The sequence below is a fragment of the Aotus nancymaae genome, unplaced genomic scaffold, assembly GCF_030222135.1.
Source record: "Aotus nancymaae isolate 86718 unplaced genomic scaffold, 86718_ANA_hifiasm-v0.15.2.pri h1tg000057l, whole genome shotgun sequence".
Lineage (NCBI taxonomy): Eukaryota > Metazoa > Chordata > Mammalia > Primates > Aotidae > Aotus > Aotus nancymaae.
In genome coordinates this window covers 71,732,932-71,752,110 of record NW_026988471.1, presented here as the reverse complement: position 1 = coordinate 71,752,110, position 19,179 = coordinate 71,732,932, and the positions used below count along the sequence as shown (strand labels likewise).

The window sequence follows — 19,179 nt, the reverse complement described above, 5'->3', positions numbered from 1 at the left end:
TTCAGGAGCTCTAAGCATTTGCGCCTAGATGCTGCCATGGGGTGAGAGCCCCACAACCTACCTGTCTGCATGCTTCCCCTAGAGTTCTGAGCAGCGGGGCACCGAAGAAGCAAGCCACTCCCCCTGTCACATGCCCTGCTAGGGGAATAAGGGAATTTTTCTCATTTAGAGTTCATTCTGTTGTAAATACCTGCTATGAATGAACTAAAACATTCTTTTAGTGTTTCCTTAGATGAGGAAGAGGGAAAGAAACTTAATCAGTACCCTGGGGTTTCAGATTTGTGTGATTTTTATCTTCCTGTTCTCTCACCCCTAGTCACAGAGCAACCAAAAGATGTAGCAAGTACTAGAAGACCTTTTACTGTGAGGCAGGATCAAATGATTGTTAACAGTTTTTGGAGTCTGGCAGGGCTGGATTTGAATTCAAACTCCACCACTTACAAGTTATATTCAAATTGTTTAATGTCTGTTTTCATAAATATCTCATGGAGTTCTTGTGAGCATTATATGAGATAATATTTTCAAAACATTTGATGTATAGTCAGTGCTTAATAAATGGAAAAAGCCTCTGTGGTGATGCGGTAGAGATGGTAGAGGTGTTGAAGATGGCGATGGTTTTTCTGCGTTCTTCACCTCTACTCGCTTGCATTTAGTACTGACACAGCACTTAGTACTATAATTGAAATACATAGTAATTGAATGTAATGAATACTGAGCTTTCAGTATTTTGAAGGAGTTTGTGAGGTCTGTACACATTTGTCATAATTCTGTTTAATTTTGTCTTTGGGTAAGAAACAGTGACTGTCTCTCTTTTCTTAGAAGATAATCAGAGATCCTCAAGACATAAAGTTAGGTATCAATTGTATTCCTACTTTGCACAGTCTTGAGCTATACTTCGTTTAGGTATATCAAAACAAAAAAGTCATAGTTTCTTTCCTTGGAAACCATTTACTGTTTTTCTTTTATTTAGTAAACTTTTTTTTTTTTTTTTTGAGTTGGGAGTCTTGTTCTGTTGCCCAGGCTGGAGTGCAAAGGGATGATCTCGGCCTACTGCAGCCTCCGCCTCGTGGGTTCAAGCAATTCTCCTGCCTCAGCCTCCCGAGTAGCTGAGATTACAGATGCCCACCACCATGTGCGGCTATTTTTTGTATTTTTAGTGAGTTGAGGTTTCACCATATTGGCCAGGCTGGTCTCTTGGCCAGGCTGGTCTTAAATTCCTGACCTCATGATCTGCCCACCTCAGCTTCCCAAAGTGCTGGGATTACAGGCGTAAGCAAGCGTGCCTGGCCCAAGTAAACTTTTTAGTGCTATATTACATATGCACAAAAAAAGGGAACAAATCATGAGTGTACACTGGATGCTTTTTCTCAAATGTAATACTCTATGTAAGCACCATTCAGAAAATGTTAAGTAGAAGACCTCAGGACCCCTTTGAGTAACTGCTTTTCCAAGGTATAGAAGGGATTATAAGCAGGAACATAACATGTCTTTGGGATGGTTATTCTTGCCTGGTTTCAAATTTTATATAACTGGAGTTATACTATACACCTGATTTTTTTTTTATTGCATTTTAGGTTTTGGGGTACATGTGAAGAACATGCAAGATTGTTGCATAGGTGCATACGTGGCAGTGTGATTTGCTACCTTCCTCCCCTTCACCTATCTGTGGCATTTCTTCTCATGCTATCTCTCCCCAACTCCCCACCCCCCGCTGTCCCTCCCCTATTTCCCCCCAACAGACCCCAGTGTGTAGTGCTCTCCTCCCTGTGTCCATGTGTTCTCATTGTTCAACACCCGCTTATGAGTGAGAACATGCAGTGTTTGATTTTGTGTTCTTGTGTCAGTTTGCTGAGAATGATGGTTTCCAGGTTCATCCATGTCCCTACAAAGGACACGAACTCATTGTTTTTGATGGCTGCATAATATTCCATGGTGTATATGTGCCACATTTTCCCTGTCCAGTCTATCTATACACCTGATTTTTTTAATCTGCCTTCTTTGGTTCAAAATCATGTTTGTGAGAGTAATTCATGTTGTTACATGCAGTGAGAATTTGTTCATTTTTTTTTTTTTAAATTGGTAAGTGTATTAGTCCATTCTTGCATTGCTATAAAGAAATACCTTAGACTTGGTAATTTACAAAAAAACAGGTTTAATTGGCTTGTGGTTCTGCAGGCTGTGCAGGAAGAATGATATTTCCATCTGTTTGGCTTCTGGGGAGGCCTCAGGAAACTTACAATCATGGCGAAAGGCCAAGGGGGAGCTGGCACTTCTTACATGGCAGGAACAGGAGAAAGAGAGAGAGGCAGAGGGAGGTGCCACACTCTTTTAAACAACCAGATCTCATAAGAACTCACTATTGTGAGAAAAGCACCAAAGGGGGTGGTGCTAAACCATTTCTGAGAAACCAATCCCATGATCCAATCACCTCCCACCAGGCCCCACCTCCAACACTGGGGATTATAGTTCAACCTGAGATTTAGTGGGGACACAAATTCAAACCGTATCATTCCACCTCTGGCCCATCTAAATCTATAACTAATTCATTGAAAGCTTTTCTTTTTTTTTTTTATCATGAAAGGATGTCGAGTTTTTTCAGATGCCTTTTCTGCATCTACTGAGTTGATCGTATAGCTTTTGTCCTTCATTGTATTAATGTGGTGTATCCCATGTATTGATTTGCATATGTTGAACCATCTTTGCATCCCAAAGATAAATCCCACTTGATTGTGGTGAACATTCCTTTTAATGTGCTGTTGAATTCAGTTAGTATTTTGCTGAGGATTTTTGCATCTATGTTTATTAGTCATGTTGACCTATAATTTCCCTTTTTTGGTATTATCTTTATCTGGTTTGTGTATCAGGGTAATGATGGTCTCATAAAATTAGTTTGGAGGTTTTCCTTCCTCTTCAGTTTTCTGGAAAAGTTTGAGAAGGATTGGTAATAGTTTTTACCTAGATATTTAGTAGAATTCACCAGTGAAGCCATCAGGTTCTGACCTTTTCTTTGGTAGAATATTTTGGTTAATGATTCAATTTATTTTTAGTCATTATTGGTCTATTTAGATTTTTTATTTCTTCCTGATTCACTGTTGGTAGTTTGTATGTCTAGGAATTTATCTATTTCTTTTAGGATATCCAATTTGTTGGTGTATATTTGTTCATAGTGGTCTCTTATAGTAATTTGTATTTCTGTATACTTAACTGTAATCTGAGTCATCTCTCTTTTTCTTAGTATAGCCAAAAGTTTATTGATTTTGTTTTCCTTTTCAAAAACCTACCTCTTAATTTTGTTGATCTTTTCTATTGGTTTTCTAGTTTTATGTTATTCATTTCTGCTCTGATCTTTATTATTTCCTTCTTTTTACTCACTTAGTTTATTCTTGGTTTTTCTAGTTCATTTGAGGTATAATATTAGGTTCTTTGAGATCTTCCATTTTTTTGATGTAGGCATTTATTGCTATAAATGTTCCTTTTAAAACTGCTTTTTATGCATCCCATAGTTCTGGTATGTTGTTTCCATTTTCATTTGTCTCAAGAGCAAACTATGTACCTTTTAAGTTAATGTACATGCATGAAATGACAATGCATCTATCTTCCAGTACAAAGTATTATGGTATAAGTTGAATATGCAAGACAGTAAATTGGGAGAGAGTAGCAGTTAAAGAGGGTGATTTTAATTATGGAATGTGAATCAGGGCATATTTTGAAGGAAATGAGTTGATTTGTTACCAAAGAGGTACATGGTGAAAATAAAAAGAGAATTTTTATGAGTCTTAACTCTGGCCTAGTTTTGGTTATCACTATGATAATATCTGGTCTTTGAATTAACATGAATTTTCTCATAGGCTTACTCCTGGGCTCTTCTCAAAACTTACAAAAAGGTATTCTAACTGGATTGAGAAATGGTATAAACTACTTAAATGTTTTTGTAGATAACTTTCATTTCATGTAGTTGATATTTATTGACTGTCTTGGAGTGCATAAATATTATAAATGCATTGAGAGGCAGCTTGATTTTGCCTGTAGAGCTAGTTGCAAGACCTGTATCCCAAATATCCCTGAATCACAGATTTTTTTGTGTGTTCAAAATATGATGTGATAGCTCATTTTTCCTCTTGTCTGACATTCTGTCTTTATTATTATGAAGTCTCTTTGCCCTGGTATATACATAGTTTTGTAAAGTATAGCTGATGCATGATTATGACTGATTTGAAATTGTTCCTAGAGGTATTCAATGACAGTTTTATAGGAAATTTGGTCAGATTAGGTTTTCTTATGTTCCAGATTCTTACATCGTCCTATAGATTTTGGCTGTAAGCTTCTTAATATGAGTCGCCATCATATTAAGATTACTTAATGAAGAAGGTGAAACCACCAATTTTTATTGCCTTGTAATTGTTTGTTATTGCTTGAGTCTGTGTTTATTCTTTCCTAGCGAGTCTATGAATAGCATTTTAATGGAGAGCAGAAATGAGGAAGAGAGTGGAGAGTGGACCATGAATTAGCAAAGCTCCAACTTCCTTTCTAGGATTAGGACAATATTTAACAATGAAGCCATACATTTCTGCAATTATAGTTTTGTTTGGAAATAAAGAATTACCTTGAGAAAATGTAGTTTTGAAAATGGTTGGAGGGCAATTAAGTAACCTAGTATGTCAGAGTAAAATAACATGTATGTGTTTAGCTATTGATACATATTTGAGATGTTCCATCTGTGTTATATATCTATCAATAGAGAGCTAAACACATACATGTTATATTATACATATATTTGGGTTTTTATTTTTGAGACAGAGTCTTGCTTTATCACCCATGCTGGAGTGTAGTGGCACAATCTCGGCTCACTGCAACCTCCACCTCCCAGGTTGAAGTGATTCTCATGCCTTAGCCTTCCAAATAGCTGGGACTAAAGGTGCATGCCACCACACCCATCTAATTTTTGTATTTTAAGTAGAGACAAGCTTTTACCATGTTGGCCAGGCTATTCTTGAACTTCTGACCTCATGTGATCCGCCTGCCTCAGCCTCCCAAACTGTTGGGATTACAGGCATGAGCCACTGCACATGGCAGATATATATTGATACAGACTTGAAAATCAAGTCTGTGTTTCATGTTAATGCTAAAGTTAATAAGTGATTTAATATGTTGAGATGAGTAATGAGTCAGAAGCATCAAATAGCTTACCAAAATCACACAGTTAACAAATGGTAAAGACAAAAATTCAAACTTGGTACTTTCTGACTCTGAACAATCTTATTTTCATTTTACCCAGTCACCTTTGGTTCTCCTTGTCAGTCTCCATTGGCCACTAAAACAAGACTTTCAAATGCTGTTTTCTCAACCTCTGACTTTACTGGGCTTTTAACTCTTTGATTTTCTCATCATCTCAGTGTTCAGCCTAGTGGGTCCTTTTAGTGTCTGTCTTGGTCTAGATAAGGATGTTAGACCACAGTTAAAAAGTATGTCTTCTTTTGTAAAGTGTCTGTTCATATCCTTTGCCCACTTTTGAATGGGCTTGTTTGTTTTTTTCTTGTAAATCTGTTTTAGTTCTTTGTAGATTCTGGATATAAGTCCTTTGTTAGATGGGTAAACTGCAAAAATTTTTTCCCATTCTGTTGGTTGCCGAATCACTCTAATGACTGTTTCTTTTGCTGTGCAGAAGCAATGGAGTTTGATTAGGTCCCATTTGTCTATTTTGGCTTTTGTTGCCAATGCTTTTGGTGTTTTGGTCATGAAGTCCTTGCCTACGCCTATGTCCTGAATGCCTAGATTTTCTTCTAGGGTTTTTATGCTGTTAGGTCTTATGTTTAAGTCTTTAATCCATCTGGAGTTAATTTTAGTGTAAGGTGTCAAGAAGGGGTCCAGTTTCTGCTTTTTGCACATGGCTAGCCAGTTTTCCCAACACCATTTATTAAACAGGGAATCCTTTCCCCATTGCTTGTTTTTGTCAGGTTTATCAAAGATCGGATGGTTGTAGATATGTTGTGTTGCCTCCGAGGCCTCTGTTCTGTTCCATTGGTCTGTATCTCTGTTTTGGTACCAGTACCATGCTGTTTTGATTACTGTAGCCTTGTAGTATAGTTTGAAGTCCAGTAGTGTGATGCCTCCCGCTTTGTTCTTTTTGCTTAGAATTGACTTGGCTATGCAGGCTCTCTTTTGGTTCCATATGAAGTTTAAGGTGGTTTTTTCCAGTTCTGTGAAGAAGGTCATTGGTAGCTTGATGGGGATAGCGTTGAATCTGTAAATTACTTTGGGCAGTATGGCCATTTTCACGATATTGATTCTTCCTAACCATGAACATGGAATGTTTCTCCATCTGTTTGTGTCCTCTCTTATTTTGTTGAGCAGTGGTTTGTAGTTCTCCTTGAAGACGTCCTTTTCATCCTTTGTTAGTTGTATTCCAGGTATTTTATTCTCTTTGTAGCAATTGTGAATGGCAGTTTGTTCTTGATTTGGCTCTCTTTAAGTCTGTTATTGGTGTATAGGAATGCTTGTGATTTTTGCACATTGATTTTGTATCCTGAGACTTTACTGAAGTTCCTTATCAGTTTCAGGAGATTTTGGGCTGAGACGATGGGGTCTTCTAGATATACAATCATGTCGTCTGCAAATAGAGACAATTTGAATTCCCCCTTTCCTATTTGAATACATTTTATTTCTTTTTCTTGCCTAATTGCTCTGGCTAGAACTTCCAATAGTGTATTGAATAGGAGTTGTGAGAGAGGGCATCCTTGTCTAGTGCCAGATTTCAAAGGGAATGCTTCCAGTTTTTGCCCATTCAGTATGATATTGGCTGTTGGTTTGTCGTAAATAGCTTTTATTATTTTGAGATACGTTCCGTCGATACCTAGTTTATTGAGGGTTTTTAGCATAAAGGGCTGTTGAATTTTGTCAAAGGTCTTCTCTGCATCAATTGAGATAATCATGTGATTTTTGTCTTTGGTTCTGTTTATGTGGTGAATTACGTTTATAGACTTGCATATGTTGAACCAATCTTTCATCCCCGGGATGAATCCTACTTGATCATGGTGGATAAGCTTTTTGATGTGCTGTTGTAATCGGCTTGCCAGTATTTTATTGAGGATTTTTGCATCTATGTTCATCATGGATATTGGCCTGAAGTTTTCTTTTTTTTTTTTTTGAGACTCTGCCGGGTTTTGGTATCAGGATTATGTTGGTCTCAAAAATGATTTGGGAAGGATTCCCTCTTTTTGGATTGTTTGGAATAATTTCAGGAGGAATGGTACTAGCTCCTCTTTGTATGTCTGGTAGAATTCGGCTGTGAACCCATCTGGACCTGGGCTTTTTTTGGGTTGTAGGATCTTAATTGCTGCCTCAATTTCAGCCCTTGTTATTGGTCTATTCAGGGTTTCGACTTCTTCCTGGTTTAGGCTTGGGAGGATGCAAATGTCCAGGTATTTATCCATGTCTTCCAGGTTTCCTAGTTTATGTGCATAGAGTTGTTTGTAATAATCTCTGATGATGGTTTGAATTTCTATGGAATCTGTGGTGATATCCCCTTTATCATTTTTTATTGCATGTATTTGATTATTCTCTCTTTTCTTTTTTATTAATCTGGCTAGCGGTAGGTCTATTTTGTTGATCTTTTCGAAAAACCAGCTCCTGGATTTATTGATTTTTTGAAGGGTTTTTTATATCTCTATCTCCTTCAGTTCTGCTCTGATCTTAGTTATTTCTTGTCTTCTGCTAGCTTTTGAGTTTTTTTGATCTTGCTCCTCTAGCTCTTTCAATTTTGATGACAGGGTATCAATTTTAGATCTCTCCTTGCTTCTCATGTGGGCACTTATTGCTATATATTTTCTTCTAGAGACTCCTTTAAATGTGTCCCAGAGATTCTGGTATGTTGTGTCTTCATTCTTGTTGGTTTTGAAGAACATCTTTATTTCTGCCTTCTTTTCATTGTTTATTCAGTCAACATTCAAGAGCGAGTTGTTCAGTTTCCATGAAGCTGTGCGGTTCTGAGTTACTTTCTGAATTCTGAGTTCTAACTTGATTGCACTGTGGTCTGAGAGACTGTTTGTTTTGATTTCTATTCTTTTGCATTTGCTGAGGAGTGATTTACTTCCAATTATATGGTCAATTTTAGAGTCGGTGTGATGTGGTGCTGAGAAGAATGTATATTTTGTGGATTTGGGGTGGAGTTCTGTAAATGTCTATTAGGTTTGCTTGTTTCAAGTCTTAGTTCAAGTTCTGGATATCCTTTTTAATTCTCTGTCTAGCTGATCTGTCTAATATTGACAATGGGGTGTTCAAGTCTCACAGTATTATTGTGTGGGAGTCTAAGTCTCTTTGTAAGTCATTAAGAACTTGCCTTATGTATCTGGATTCTCCTGTATTGGGTGCATATATATTTAGGATCGTCACCTCTTCTTGTTGCATTGATCCTTTTACCATTATGTAATGTCCTTCTTTGTCTCTTTTGATCTTTGATGCTTTAAAGTCTATTTTATCAGAGACGAGAATTGCAACTCCTGCTTTTTTTTTGCTCTCCATTTGCTTGGTAAATCTTCCTCCACCCCTTTATGTTGAGCCTTTGTGTATCCTTGCATATGAGATGGGTTTCCTGGATACAGCACACCAATGGGTTTTGGCTTTTTATCCAATTTGCCAGTCTGTATCTTTTGATTGGGGCATTTAGTCCATTTACATTTAGGGTTAATGTTATGTGTGAATTTGATACTGCCATTTTGATGCTAGCTGGCTGTTTTGCCCATTCGTTGATGCAGATTCTTCATTGTGTTCATGCTCTTTACCATTTGGTATGTTTTTTGAGTGGCTGGTACTGGTTTTTCCTTTCTATGTATAGTGCGTATTTCAGGAGCTCTTGTAAAGCAGGCCTGGTGGTGATTAAATCTCTGAGTACTTGCTTGTTCACAAAGGGTTTTATTTTTCCTTCAGTTATGAAGCTTAGTTTGCCTGGATATGAAATTCTGGGTTGAAAGTTCTTTTCTTTAAGGATGTTGAATATTGGTCCCCACTCTCTTCTGGCTTGTAGGGTTTCTGCTGAGAGATCTGCTGTGATTCTGATGGGCTTCCCTTTGTGGGTAACCCGACCTTTCTCTCTGGCTGCCCTTAGCATTTTCTCCTTCATTTCAACCCTGGTGAATCTGATGATTATGTGCCTTGGGGTTGCTCTTCTTGAGGAATATCTTTGTGGTGTTCTCTGTATTTCCTGGACTTGAATATTGGTCTGCCTTGCTAGGTTGGGGAAGTTTTCCTCGATAATATCCTGAAGAGTATTTTCCAGCTTGGATTCATTGTCTTCGTTACATTCAGGTACACCTATCAAACGTAGATTAGGTCTTTTCACATAGTGCCATATTTCTTGTTGACTTTGTTCATTCCTTTTTACCCTGTTTTCTCTAATCTTGCCTTCTTGTTTTATTTCATTGAGTTGATCTTCGACCTCTGATATTCTTTCTTCTGCTTGGTCAATTCAGCAGTTGAAACTTGTGCATGCTTTGCGAAGTTCTCGTGTTGTGTTTTTTGGCTCCATCAATTCACTTATAGTCCTCTCTAAGTTGTCCATTCTCGTTAGCATTTCGTCAAATCTTTTTTCAAGGTTCTTGGTTTCTTTGCATTGGGTTAGAACATGTTCTTTTAGCTCACCAAAATTTCCTATTACCCACCTTTTGAAGCCTGATTCTGTCACTTCATCACACTCATTCTCCATCCAGCCTTGTTCTTTTGGTGACGAGGAGTTGTGATCCCTTGTAGGAGGAGAGGTGTTCTGGTTTCTGGTGTTTTCATCCTTTTTGTGCTGGTTTCTTCCCATCTTTGTGGATTTATCCACCTGTCGTCTTTGTAGTTGCTGACTTTCAGATTGGGTCTCTGAGTTGACGTCCTGTTTGTTGATGATGAAGTTATTTCTGTTTCTTATTTTTCCTTCTAACAGTCTGGCCCCTCTGCTGTAGGACTGCTGAGGTGCACTCCAGGGCCTGCTTGCATGGGGATCACCTGCAGCAGCTGCAGAATAGTAAGGGTTGTTACCAATTTCTTCTTCAGCTATCTTTGTCCCAGAAGGATGCCCACCAAATGTCAGTCTGAGCTCTCCTTTATGAAGTGACTCTTTGGATATATGGGGGTCAGGGAGCTGCTTGAGGAGACAGTCTATCCTTTATAGGAGCTCAAGTGCTGAACTGTGAGCTCTGTTGTTCATTCAGAGCTGCTGGGCAGGTACATTTAAATCTGCTGCAGCAGAACTCATAAACCCCTTTTTTTTCCCAGGTGTTCTGTCCCGGGGAGTTAGGGCTTTATTTATGAGTTTTTGTTGTGCTGCTGCCTTTTTTTTCAGGGCTGCCCTGCCCAGCAAGGAGGCAGCCTAGTCACTGTCTGCCTGCAGAGTCTTTGCTGAGCTGCTGTGGGCTCCGCCCAGCTGCTGTGTGAACTTCCCTGCAGTCCTGTTCATACGGGTGTAGTTAGAACTGCCTCGGCAATGGTGGCCCACCTTTGTAATGGCGGACTCTCTCTGTAATGGTGGGTTGCGTCGGTAACGGCGGGTTGCCTTGGCAATGGCAGGCTGCCTCAGCAATGGCAGACTACCTCCATAGTGGTGGAGTGCCTCGGTAATGGCGGACGCCCCTCCTCCACAGAGCTGGACCGTTCCGGTTTCAGCTGTGTTTGCTTTGAAACTCTCAACCCAGAGCATTTCCAATTGCTGTTTTTTTTTGGGAGGGTGGAACCAACCTAGCCTGAGACACTTTATAAAAGAAGACATACATGAGGCCAACAAACATATGAAAAAATGCTCATCATCACTGGTCGTTAGAGAAATGCAAATCAAAACTACATTGAGATACCATGTCATGCCCGTTAGAATGGCGATCATTAAAAAATTTGGAGACAATAAATGCTGGAGAGGATGTGGAGAAATAGGAACACTTTTACACTGTTGGGAGTGTAAATTAGTTCAACCATTGTGGAAGACAGTGTGGCAATTCCTCAAAGACCTAGAAATAGAAATTCCATTTGATTCAGCAATCCCATTACTGGGTATATATCCAAAGGATTATAAATCGTTCTACTATAAGGACACATGCACACGAATGTTCATTGCAGCACAGTTTACTATAGCAAAGACCTGGAACCAACCCAAATGCCTATCGATGATAGACTGGACAGGGAAAATGTGGCACATATACACCATGGAATATTATGCAGCCATCAAAAACGATGAGTTTGTGTCCTTTGTAGGGACATGGATGAATCTGGAAACCATCATTCTCAGCAAACTGACACAAGAACCCAAAATCAAACACCGCATGTTCTCACTCATAGGTGGGTGTTGAACAATGAGAACACATGGACACAGGGAGGAGAGCACTACACACTGGGGTCTGTTAGGGGGAAATAGGGGAGGGACAGCAGGGGGTGGGGAGTTGGGGAGAGATAGCATGGGGAGAAATGCCAGATATAGGTGAAGGGGAGAAAGGCAGCAAATCACACTGCCACTTGTGTACCTATGCAACAATCTTGCATGTTCTTCACATGTACCCCAAAACCTAAAATACAATAAAAATAAAAAATAAAATTAAAAAAAGACATGAGAAATCCAAGGAAAAATAAAATAAAATAAAATAAAATAAAAAGTATGACCCAGCAGATACTGTGCATTTGAAGAATTGGCTCCTGAACTACCACTACTTTTCCCCTCTGTTATTTTCTGGAACTGTTTAGCCCAACTGTTTCAGTGTAATACGCTGATACAGTATAATACATAACTTCTTTTTAGGTGATATATTACCTCGATATATCTCAGGAATGACACAGATTAAGAACTGAGTAGAAGTACCTAATAATTGTATGAGTTTGTTGAAATTTCTTAAACTCATTGAGTTTTAGTTTATTTATGTACAAGAAAAGAATAATACTAATTTCTTGGGGGTAATTATCAGGATTATGTAAAGATACCAAATGCCTAAGTGTAGCATATCTGGTGTGTAATACTTCCCAAGAGATAGCAGTTTCTTAACCTTTTCTCTGATTTCTGATCCGCTATGCTATCTCTAGTCATCTGCTTTAGTTTTGCTTCATTCATTCACTCTATCCCCACTCTCCTTGTTGAAAAGCTATAGTCTCACTTTTTTTTTTTTTTTTTTTTTGGTTTTCGTTTTTTGGTTGTTTTCTTTTTTTTTTTTTTTTTTTTTTTTGAGACGGAGTTTCGCTCTTGATACCCAGGCTGGAGCGCAATGGCGCGATCTCGGCTCACCGCAATCTCCGCCTCCTGGGTTCAGGCAATTCTCCTGCCTCAGCCTCCTGAGTAGCTGGGATTACAGGCACGCGCCACCGTGCCCAGCTAATTTTTTGTATTAGTAGAGACGGGGTTTCACCATGTTGACCAAGATGGTCTCGATCTCTTGACCTCGTGATCCACCCGCCTCGGCCTCCCAAAGTGCTGGGATTACAGGCTTGAGCCACCGCGCCCGGCCTGGTTGTTTTCTTTTAACTTTTAGGTTTAGGAGTATATGGGCAGGTTTGTTACCTAGGTATTTACTCATGTCATGAAGGTTTGGTGTACAGATGATCTGGTCACCCAGGTACTAAGCATAGTACCTGATAGGTATTTTTTCTGATCTCTTCTCCCATCTTCCACCCTCAAGTAGGCCCTACTGTGTGTTCTTACCCTCTTTGTGACCATGCTTTCTCTTTATTTAGCTCCTTCTTGTAAATGAGAACATGAGGCATTTGGTTTTCTGTTCCTGCTTTAGTTTGCTAAGGTTAAGGGTCTCCAGTGTCTTCCACATTGCTGCAAATAACATGATCTTATTCTTTCTTTATGGCTGTGTACTATCCCATGGTGTATAGGTAACTAATTTTCTTCATTCAGTCTACCATTGATGGGCATTTAGGTTTATTGTATGGCTTTGCTATTGTGAATAGTACTGCAGTGAACCTATGTGTGTATGTGTCTTCATGGTAGAAAAATATATATTCGTTTGGTTATATATTCAATGGCAGGATTACTGTGTTGATTGGTATTCTGTTTTTAATTCTTTGAGGAATCACCACACTGCTTTCCACAATGGCTAAACTAATTTACACTCTGATCCAGCAATGTGTAATTACTCTCTTTTCTCTGCAACCTTGCCAGCATCTGTTTTATTTTTTTTTTTCATTTTTTAAAAATAGTAGCCATTCTGACTAGTGTGAGATGATGTCTCATTTTGGTTTTGATTTGCATTTCTCTAATGATTAGTGATGTTGAACATTTTGTCATGTGCTCGTTGGCCACATGTATGACTTCTTTTGAAAAGTTGCTGTTTATTTCCTTTGCTTACTTTTTAAGGGGGTTGGTTTGTTTATTTGCTTGTAAATTTGTTTAAATTCCTTATAGATTGTGGACCTCAGACCTTTGCCAGATGCATAGTTTGTAAATATTTTCTTCCATTCTGTTTTCTATTTTGATAGTTTATTTTGTGGGTTTTCTCTTTTCTGTTTTGATAGTTTATTTTGCTGTGCAGAAGCTCTTAGGTTTAATTATATCTCATCTGTCAATTTTCGCTTTTGTTGCAATTGCTTTCAGGGTCTTCGTCATGAAATCTTTGCTAGTTCCCTTGTACAGAATTGTGTTTACTAGGTTATCTTCCAAGGTTTTTATAGATTTAGGTTTTACATATAAGTCTTTAATCCATCTTGTGTTGTGATTTTTGTGTATGGTATAAGGAAGGGGTTTGATTCCAATCTTCTGCATACGGCTATTCTGCTTAAAAGCTTCTTGAGCTGATAAACAACTTCAGTTAAGTTTCAGAAGAGAAAATCAATGTACAAAAATCAGTAGCATTCCTGTACACCAATAGCATCCAATAGCCCGAAGTAGAAAGCTAAATCAGGAACCCAATCTCATTCACAATTGCCACAAAAAGAATAAATTACCTAGATATACAGCTAACCAGGGACATGAAAGAGCTCTACAATGAGAAGTATGAAATGCTGCTCAGATAAATCAGAGATGACACAAAGTAATGGAAAAACATTCCATATTCTTGAGTAGGAAGAAGGAATGTAGTTAAAAAGGCGATACTGCTCAAAGCAATTTACAGATTCAATGCTGTTCCTGTCAAACTATCAATAACATTCCTCACAGAACTAGAAAAATCTATTTAAAAATTCATGTAGAACCAAAAAAGACCCTGAATAGCCAAAGCAATGCTAAGCAAAAAGAACAAAGCTGGAGGCATCACGTTATCTGACTTCAAATTATACCACAGGGCTACAGTAACCAAAAGAGCATGATACTGGTACAAAAACAGACATATAGACTGACGGAATGGAATAGAGTGCCCAGAAATAGTGCCACACACCAAGACCATCTGATCTTCAACAGAGCTGACAAAAACAAGCAATCGATGTTCAGTAAGTTATGCTGGTCTCACACCTTTGTCACCTCTGCAAGTTCACAGTGGGCATAGCCTGACCATTATGTTGAACCCTATTTTTCTTTGTAGGTACCTGTCTTAGGTCTCTAGTGGGTTTAATTAAAACCAAGTAATTTAATGTGGATTACTTTTATAATGTAACTTTTCTCTTTAGAGTTTGTTTTTGCCTCTATTGTATCTTTTCCACTTGATCTCTAAATTAGCTCCTAACTTAAGTATTCCAATTTGTTGTTTTAAATCATCCAGAGTGTGGCTTATCAGAAAATACAAATGAAACCATAGAGAGGAGGAAAATTTATAATATGTATACTAAATTGGTCATCTTTTTTTAAGTGATGAATAAGATTTTAGTTAAATATATACAAATTTAGAAAATATTCAATTGCACAAAGTAATCAAAGACATAAAATCCATAAAATATCTTTGTTTAAATTAGTATAAAAATTAGCAGAAAAACTTATAAAAGTACTTAGTACTGATGATTCTGCAATGAAGTAATACTCTACGAATATCTAGGGACAATGCAAATGAGAACATACCATAAGCAGAGCCATTTAACTGGATATTTGGGAGTCTAGCTTTCACTTGTGTTTGTCTTCATATATAAGCATATGCATTATGAATCACAGTATTGATACCCCTCATCCTAGTAGCTTCAAATAGTAATTCTAAATAAATTATCCAAAGTATATAAAATTATGTAAAATTGAAAATTATAATAATATTATTTATGTATAGTTTTTTCTGTTTAAATCCTGCTAGATTCATTGAAGACCCTGGCCCAGTATGACATATGAAAAAAAAAATAAAAGGGACACTGTAGTCACACTCTTGCATTTTTGTGATCTCATACTAGAACTGACTTACTCTGTTTATAATAGCCAAAAGAAAAAGAAAGAAAAAGAAATAACCTAAATCTCCAGCATGAGAAGAATGGCCAAATAAATCGTGGCTTACTTCCAAAAAGAAATATTATGGAACAATTAAAGGAATAAACTACAACTAGGTGCAATATACTTCAAAATCTTCACATTCATAATATTCAACCAAAAAAGGAGGTTGCAGAAGGACATACATAATATTATAGAAAGTATCAAAATATGGAAAATAATACAACATATTGTTTCTGGTTATATACTTGTCATAATAGTACTTTTTAAAAACAAATGAGATACCTAATATCAATAATGGTCATCTCGGAGGAGAGGGAAGAAAATGATTAAGGAGGTAACACAGGGGCTTAAACTGTATTTGTAATGTTTAGAGGATATGTAAGTATTCATCTTATGATTCTATATATTTTTCTATGTGGCTGAAAGATTTTATAATTTCAAAAAAGAATGATGATTCACCAAATAATTTGATCATAGTCTTTTAAAAACATGTATCATCCTGTCTTTTGAAACAGATGATAAATAACAGATATAAAATTTATAATTCACTAAATGTACTTTGAATCTTTACAGAAGACAGTAAAATATTAATTTTAAAATCCATATTTTCAAAATTAACTTAGAGTTTATATTAATAAATCTGAGTATTTTCTAAGAAAACAAAATGCATCTCCTTAATTATTTTTTTCAGGTAAACTTTTTGTTAATTCTTTTCATTTTATATGTGTTAAATCATAAAGCAGTAAACAGTAGTTTCTAGATACAGTAGGGATTGTTGTTCACATTTGCTTTTTAAGAATTTTTTTTTGAAGGGAAGTTTTTGAAATTTATTGTCTGTAGAATATTGTTTCTCACATAAGATTTTGAATATTGTTTGTCTGCTGTCCATTTAGAAAGGAAGTAGTTCTTGACTAAATAGCTGGGCCTTGTGAATTTCAGCTTAGTGTTACAGCCACCATGACTGATGTTGATGGAGCTATTATATAAGATGATTGCCATCAGATGCTTTAATTCCAAGATTATTTGAATGGAAGGGTATTATGATAAGGAGAACCTTAGAGAAATTTCTAATTGAAAAAGAAATGATTTTAAGTTTTGTTGAAATTTTATTTTAATTTATATTAAATTCATTAACTTCATGATTTACACTGTTGTATTTCAGGGAAAGGTGGCCCAGACAGCATGTATGTCAGCTTGCAAGCATTTAGCCACATCCTTGATGCAACTTTTGCTGGAAGCTGAAGTGCGACAGCTCACCTTGGGAGCATTACAGCAGTTCAACTTGGATGTCAGAGAATGTGAACGTAAGACAGTGAACATCCCTTTGCTTGTTTGTCTTACCAGCAAACTCAGAGAATACCTAGATAACAGAGATAATTTTTAGAATATCTAGAAATAGAATTTGTCAGCAAGCTAAGTTGAACTCCCAGAAGTGCTTAGACCCGTATTTAAAACAGAAGATCTCTATCTACAAGGAAGTCTGCTGTCTATAAGGAATATAAGGGAGGTATGCATTTAATAGACACTGAAGTAAACCTGATTTTTCAAAGACTTCAAAAGAATGCAGTTTTGAACTACTTTCTCCTACTATTCTGTTTAAAAACTAGCTATATCTTATATGCAAACTCTTATTAGTCTAAAGAACAAATTCTGTGTGCATTAATTAGTCAGAAATGCTTTCTATTATAAGAAATAAAAAACTTTAGATAGAGTGGCTTAAACAAATAAATTTTATTTTTCTCAAAGGCAGTAAGTTGCTGTATTGATTTAGTTGCTCAGTCATGTCATTATGGACCCCAAGCTCTTTTGTTTCTTCTCCTTTGGTATATATAATTAGAGTGTGAACTCTTCATTCTCATAATATATTACAGTCAGAAGAGACCCACATTCAAGACAGGAAATGGATCTATTCCTTTTATTAAGAAAATAAGAACCTTTTCAGGAGATCCCTGACAAACTTTCCTGTATGTCTCATTGAAATGCTGCCATATGATCATTGCTAGCTCTATGGGAGGCTGGGAGATTGAGTACCTGACAGAGTGAAAGAGGAACATCATTATTGGCAGAGTTGACTCATCATAAATCATCTACTTGAAGTTGAATGCGAAATTAGGCTCTAGTTAGGAAAGAATGAAGAGCTGTCTGTGAGAAATGAAAATGAACAAGAAATGTTATGACTCTTTGAATTTTTTCTTATTCTAAGAAAATTAAAATGGGAAATTACATGAGTCTGCTGACACCCTTGCCCCACATTTTTATTTTACTACTTATTGGTTTCCTTTGGTTGACTATTGATGGCTTGAAATTAAAGTTTTATTGGCAATGCTATTTTTAATTTAAAAAGGTATTAATAGAACTTCTAGGTATAGCCATCATAAAGTAAAAGATATCAAAGTTACCCTTTTGTCATAAACAACTGTAAAACTGGATAAACTGCATGAAGCAACGCTTTTCATGTGTCCTTTTAAATTTCTTTCATAGCATTTTATAGTTTGTAAGATCTTTGATTTCTTTGGTTAAATAATTTCCTAGGTGTTTAATTTTATTTGTGGCTATTGTAAATGGGATTACTTTTTAATTTCTTCTTCAGATTGTTCACTGTTGGCATATAGAACTGCTACTGATTTTTGTATGCTGATTTTGTATCCTGCAACTTTACTAATTTATCAGTTCTAATCTTTTTTTGTGTGTGTGGTAGAGGCTTTAGGTTTTACTAAATATAATATCATATTATTTGCAAACAAGGATAATTGACCTCTTCCTTTTCAAGTTGGATGACCCTTTTTTCTTTCTCTTGTTTAATTGCTCTAGGTAGGATTTTTAGTACTATGTTGAATAACAATGGTGAAAGTAGGCATCCTAGTTCTGTTCTACTTCTTAGAGAAAAAGCTTTTGGTTTTTCTCCATTCAGTTTGATATTAGCTGTGGATCTGTCATATGTGGCTTTTACTTTGTTGAGGTAATGTTTCTTCTACACCCAATTTTTTTAGGGTTTTTATCATGAAGCGATGTTGAATTTTATGTAATGCTTTTCAGCATCAGTTGGAATGATCATATGGTTCTTTTGATGGCTGGAAATTAAGGTTTTATTGGCACTGCTATTTTTAATTTAAAAAGGCATTAATATCCTTCATTCTCTTCATATGTTGTATCACATTGATTGACTTGCCTATGTTGAACCATCCTTGCATCCTTGGGATAAATCCCATTTGGTCATGATAAATGATCTTTTTAATGTATTGTTGAATTCAGTTTGCTAGTATTTTGTTGAGAATTTTTGTATTAATATTCATCAGAGATATTGGCATGTAGTTTTCTTTTTTGATATGTCTTTGATATTAGTATCAGGGTAATACTGACCTTGTAGAATGAGTTTGGAAGTATTCCCTCCTCCTCTATTTTTCAGAACAGTTTGAGTAGGATTGGTATTAGTTTTTCTTTTTTTCTTTTTCTTAATATATATATATATTATATATATATTTTATTGCATTTTAGGTTCTGGGGTACATGTAAAGAACATGAAGTATTGTTGCATAGGTACATACTTGGCAATGTGGTTTGCTGCCTCCATCCCCATCACCTATATCTGGTATTTCTCCCCATGTTATCCCACCCCAACTCTCTACCCCGCACTGTCCCTCCACTAGGCTTCCCCAACTGACCTCAGTGTGTGATGCTCCCCTCCCTGTGTCCATGTGTTCTCATTGTTTAACACCTGCCTATGAGTGAGAACATGTGGTGCTTGATTCTCTGTTCCTGTGTCAGTTAGCTGAGAATGATGGTTTCCATGTTCATCCATGTCCCTATAAAGAACACAAACTCATCATTTTTTATGGCTGCATAATATTCCATGGTGTCTATGTGCCACATTTTCCCTGTCCAGTCTA

The 19,179-nt window shown here is 36.8% G+C and overlaps 1 protein-coding gene across 5 annotated transcripts in view; it reads left to right on the top strand.

Annotated features, from left to right (window-relative positions):
- Positions 1-19,179, top strand: part of EXOC6B (exocyst complex component 6B) — a 742,202-nt gene that overhangs the window by 518,719 nt on the left and 204,304 nt on the right. For all 5 annotated transcript variants that reach the window (XM_012475649.2, XM_064364233.1, XM_064364234.1 and 2 more), the window contains one exon: positions 16,455-16,596. In XM_012475649.2, the coding sequence (XP_012331072.1) occupies positions 16,455-16,596 (142 nt within the window). The remainder of the gene's footprint in view (positions 1-16,454; positions 16,597-19,179) is intronic.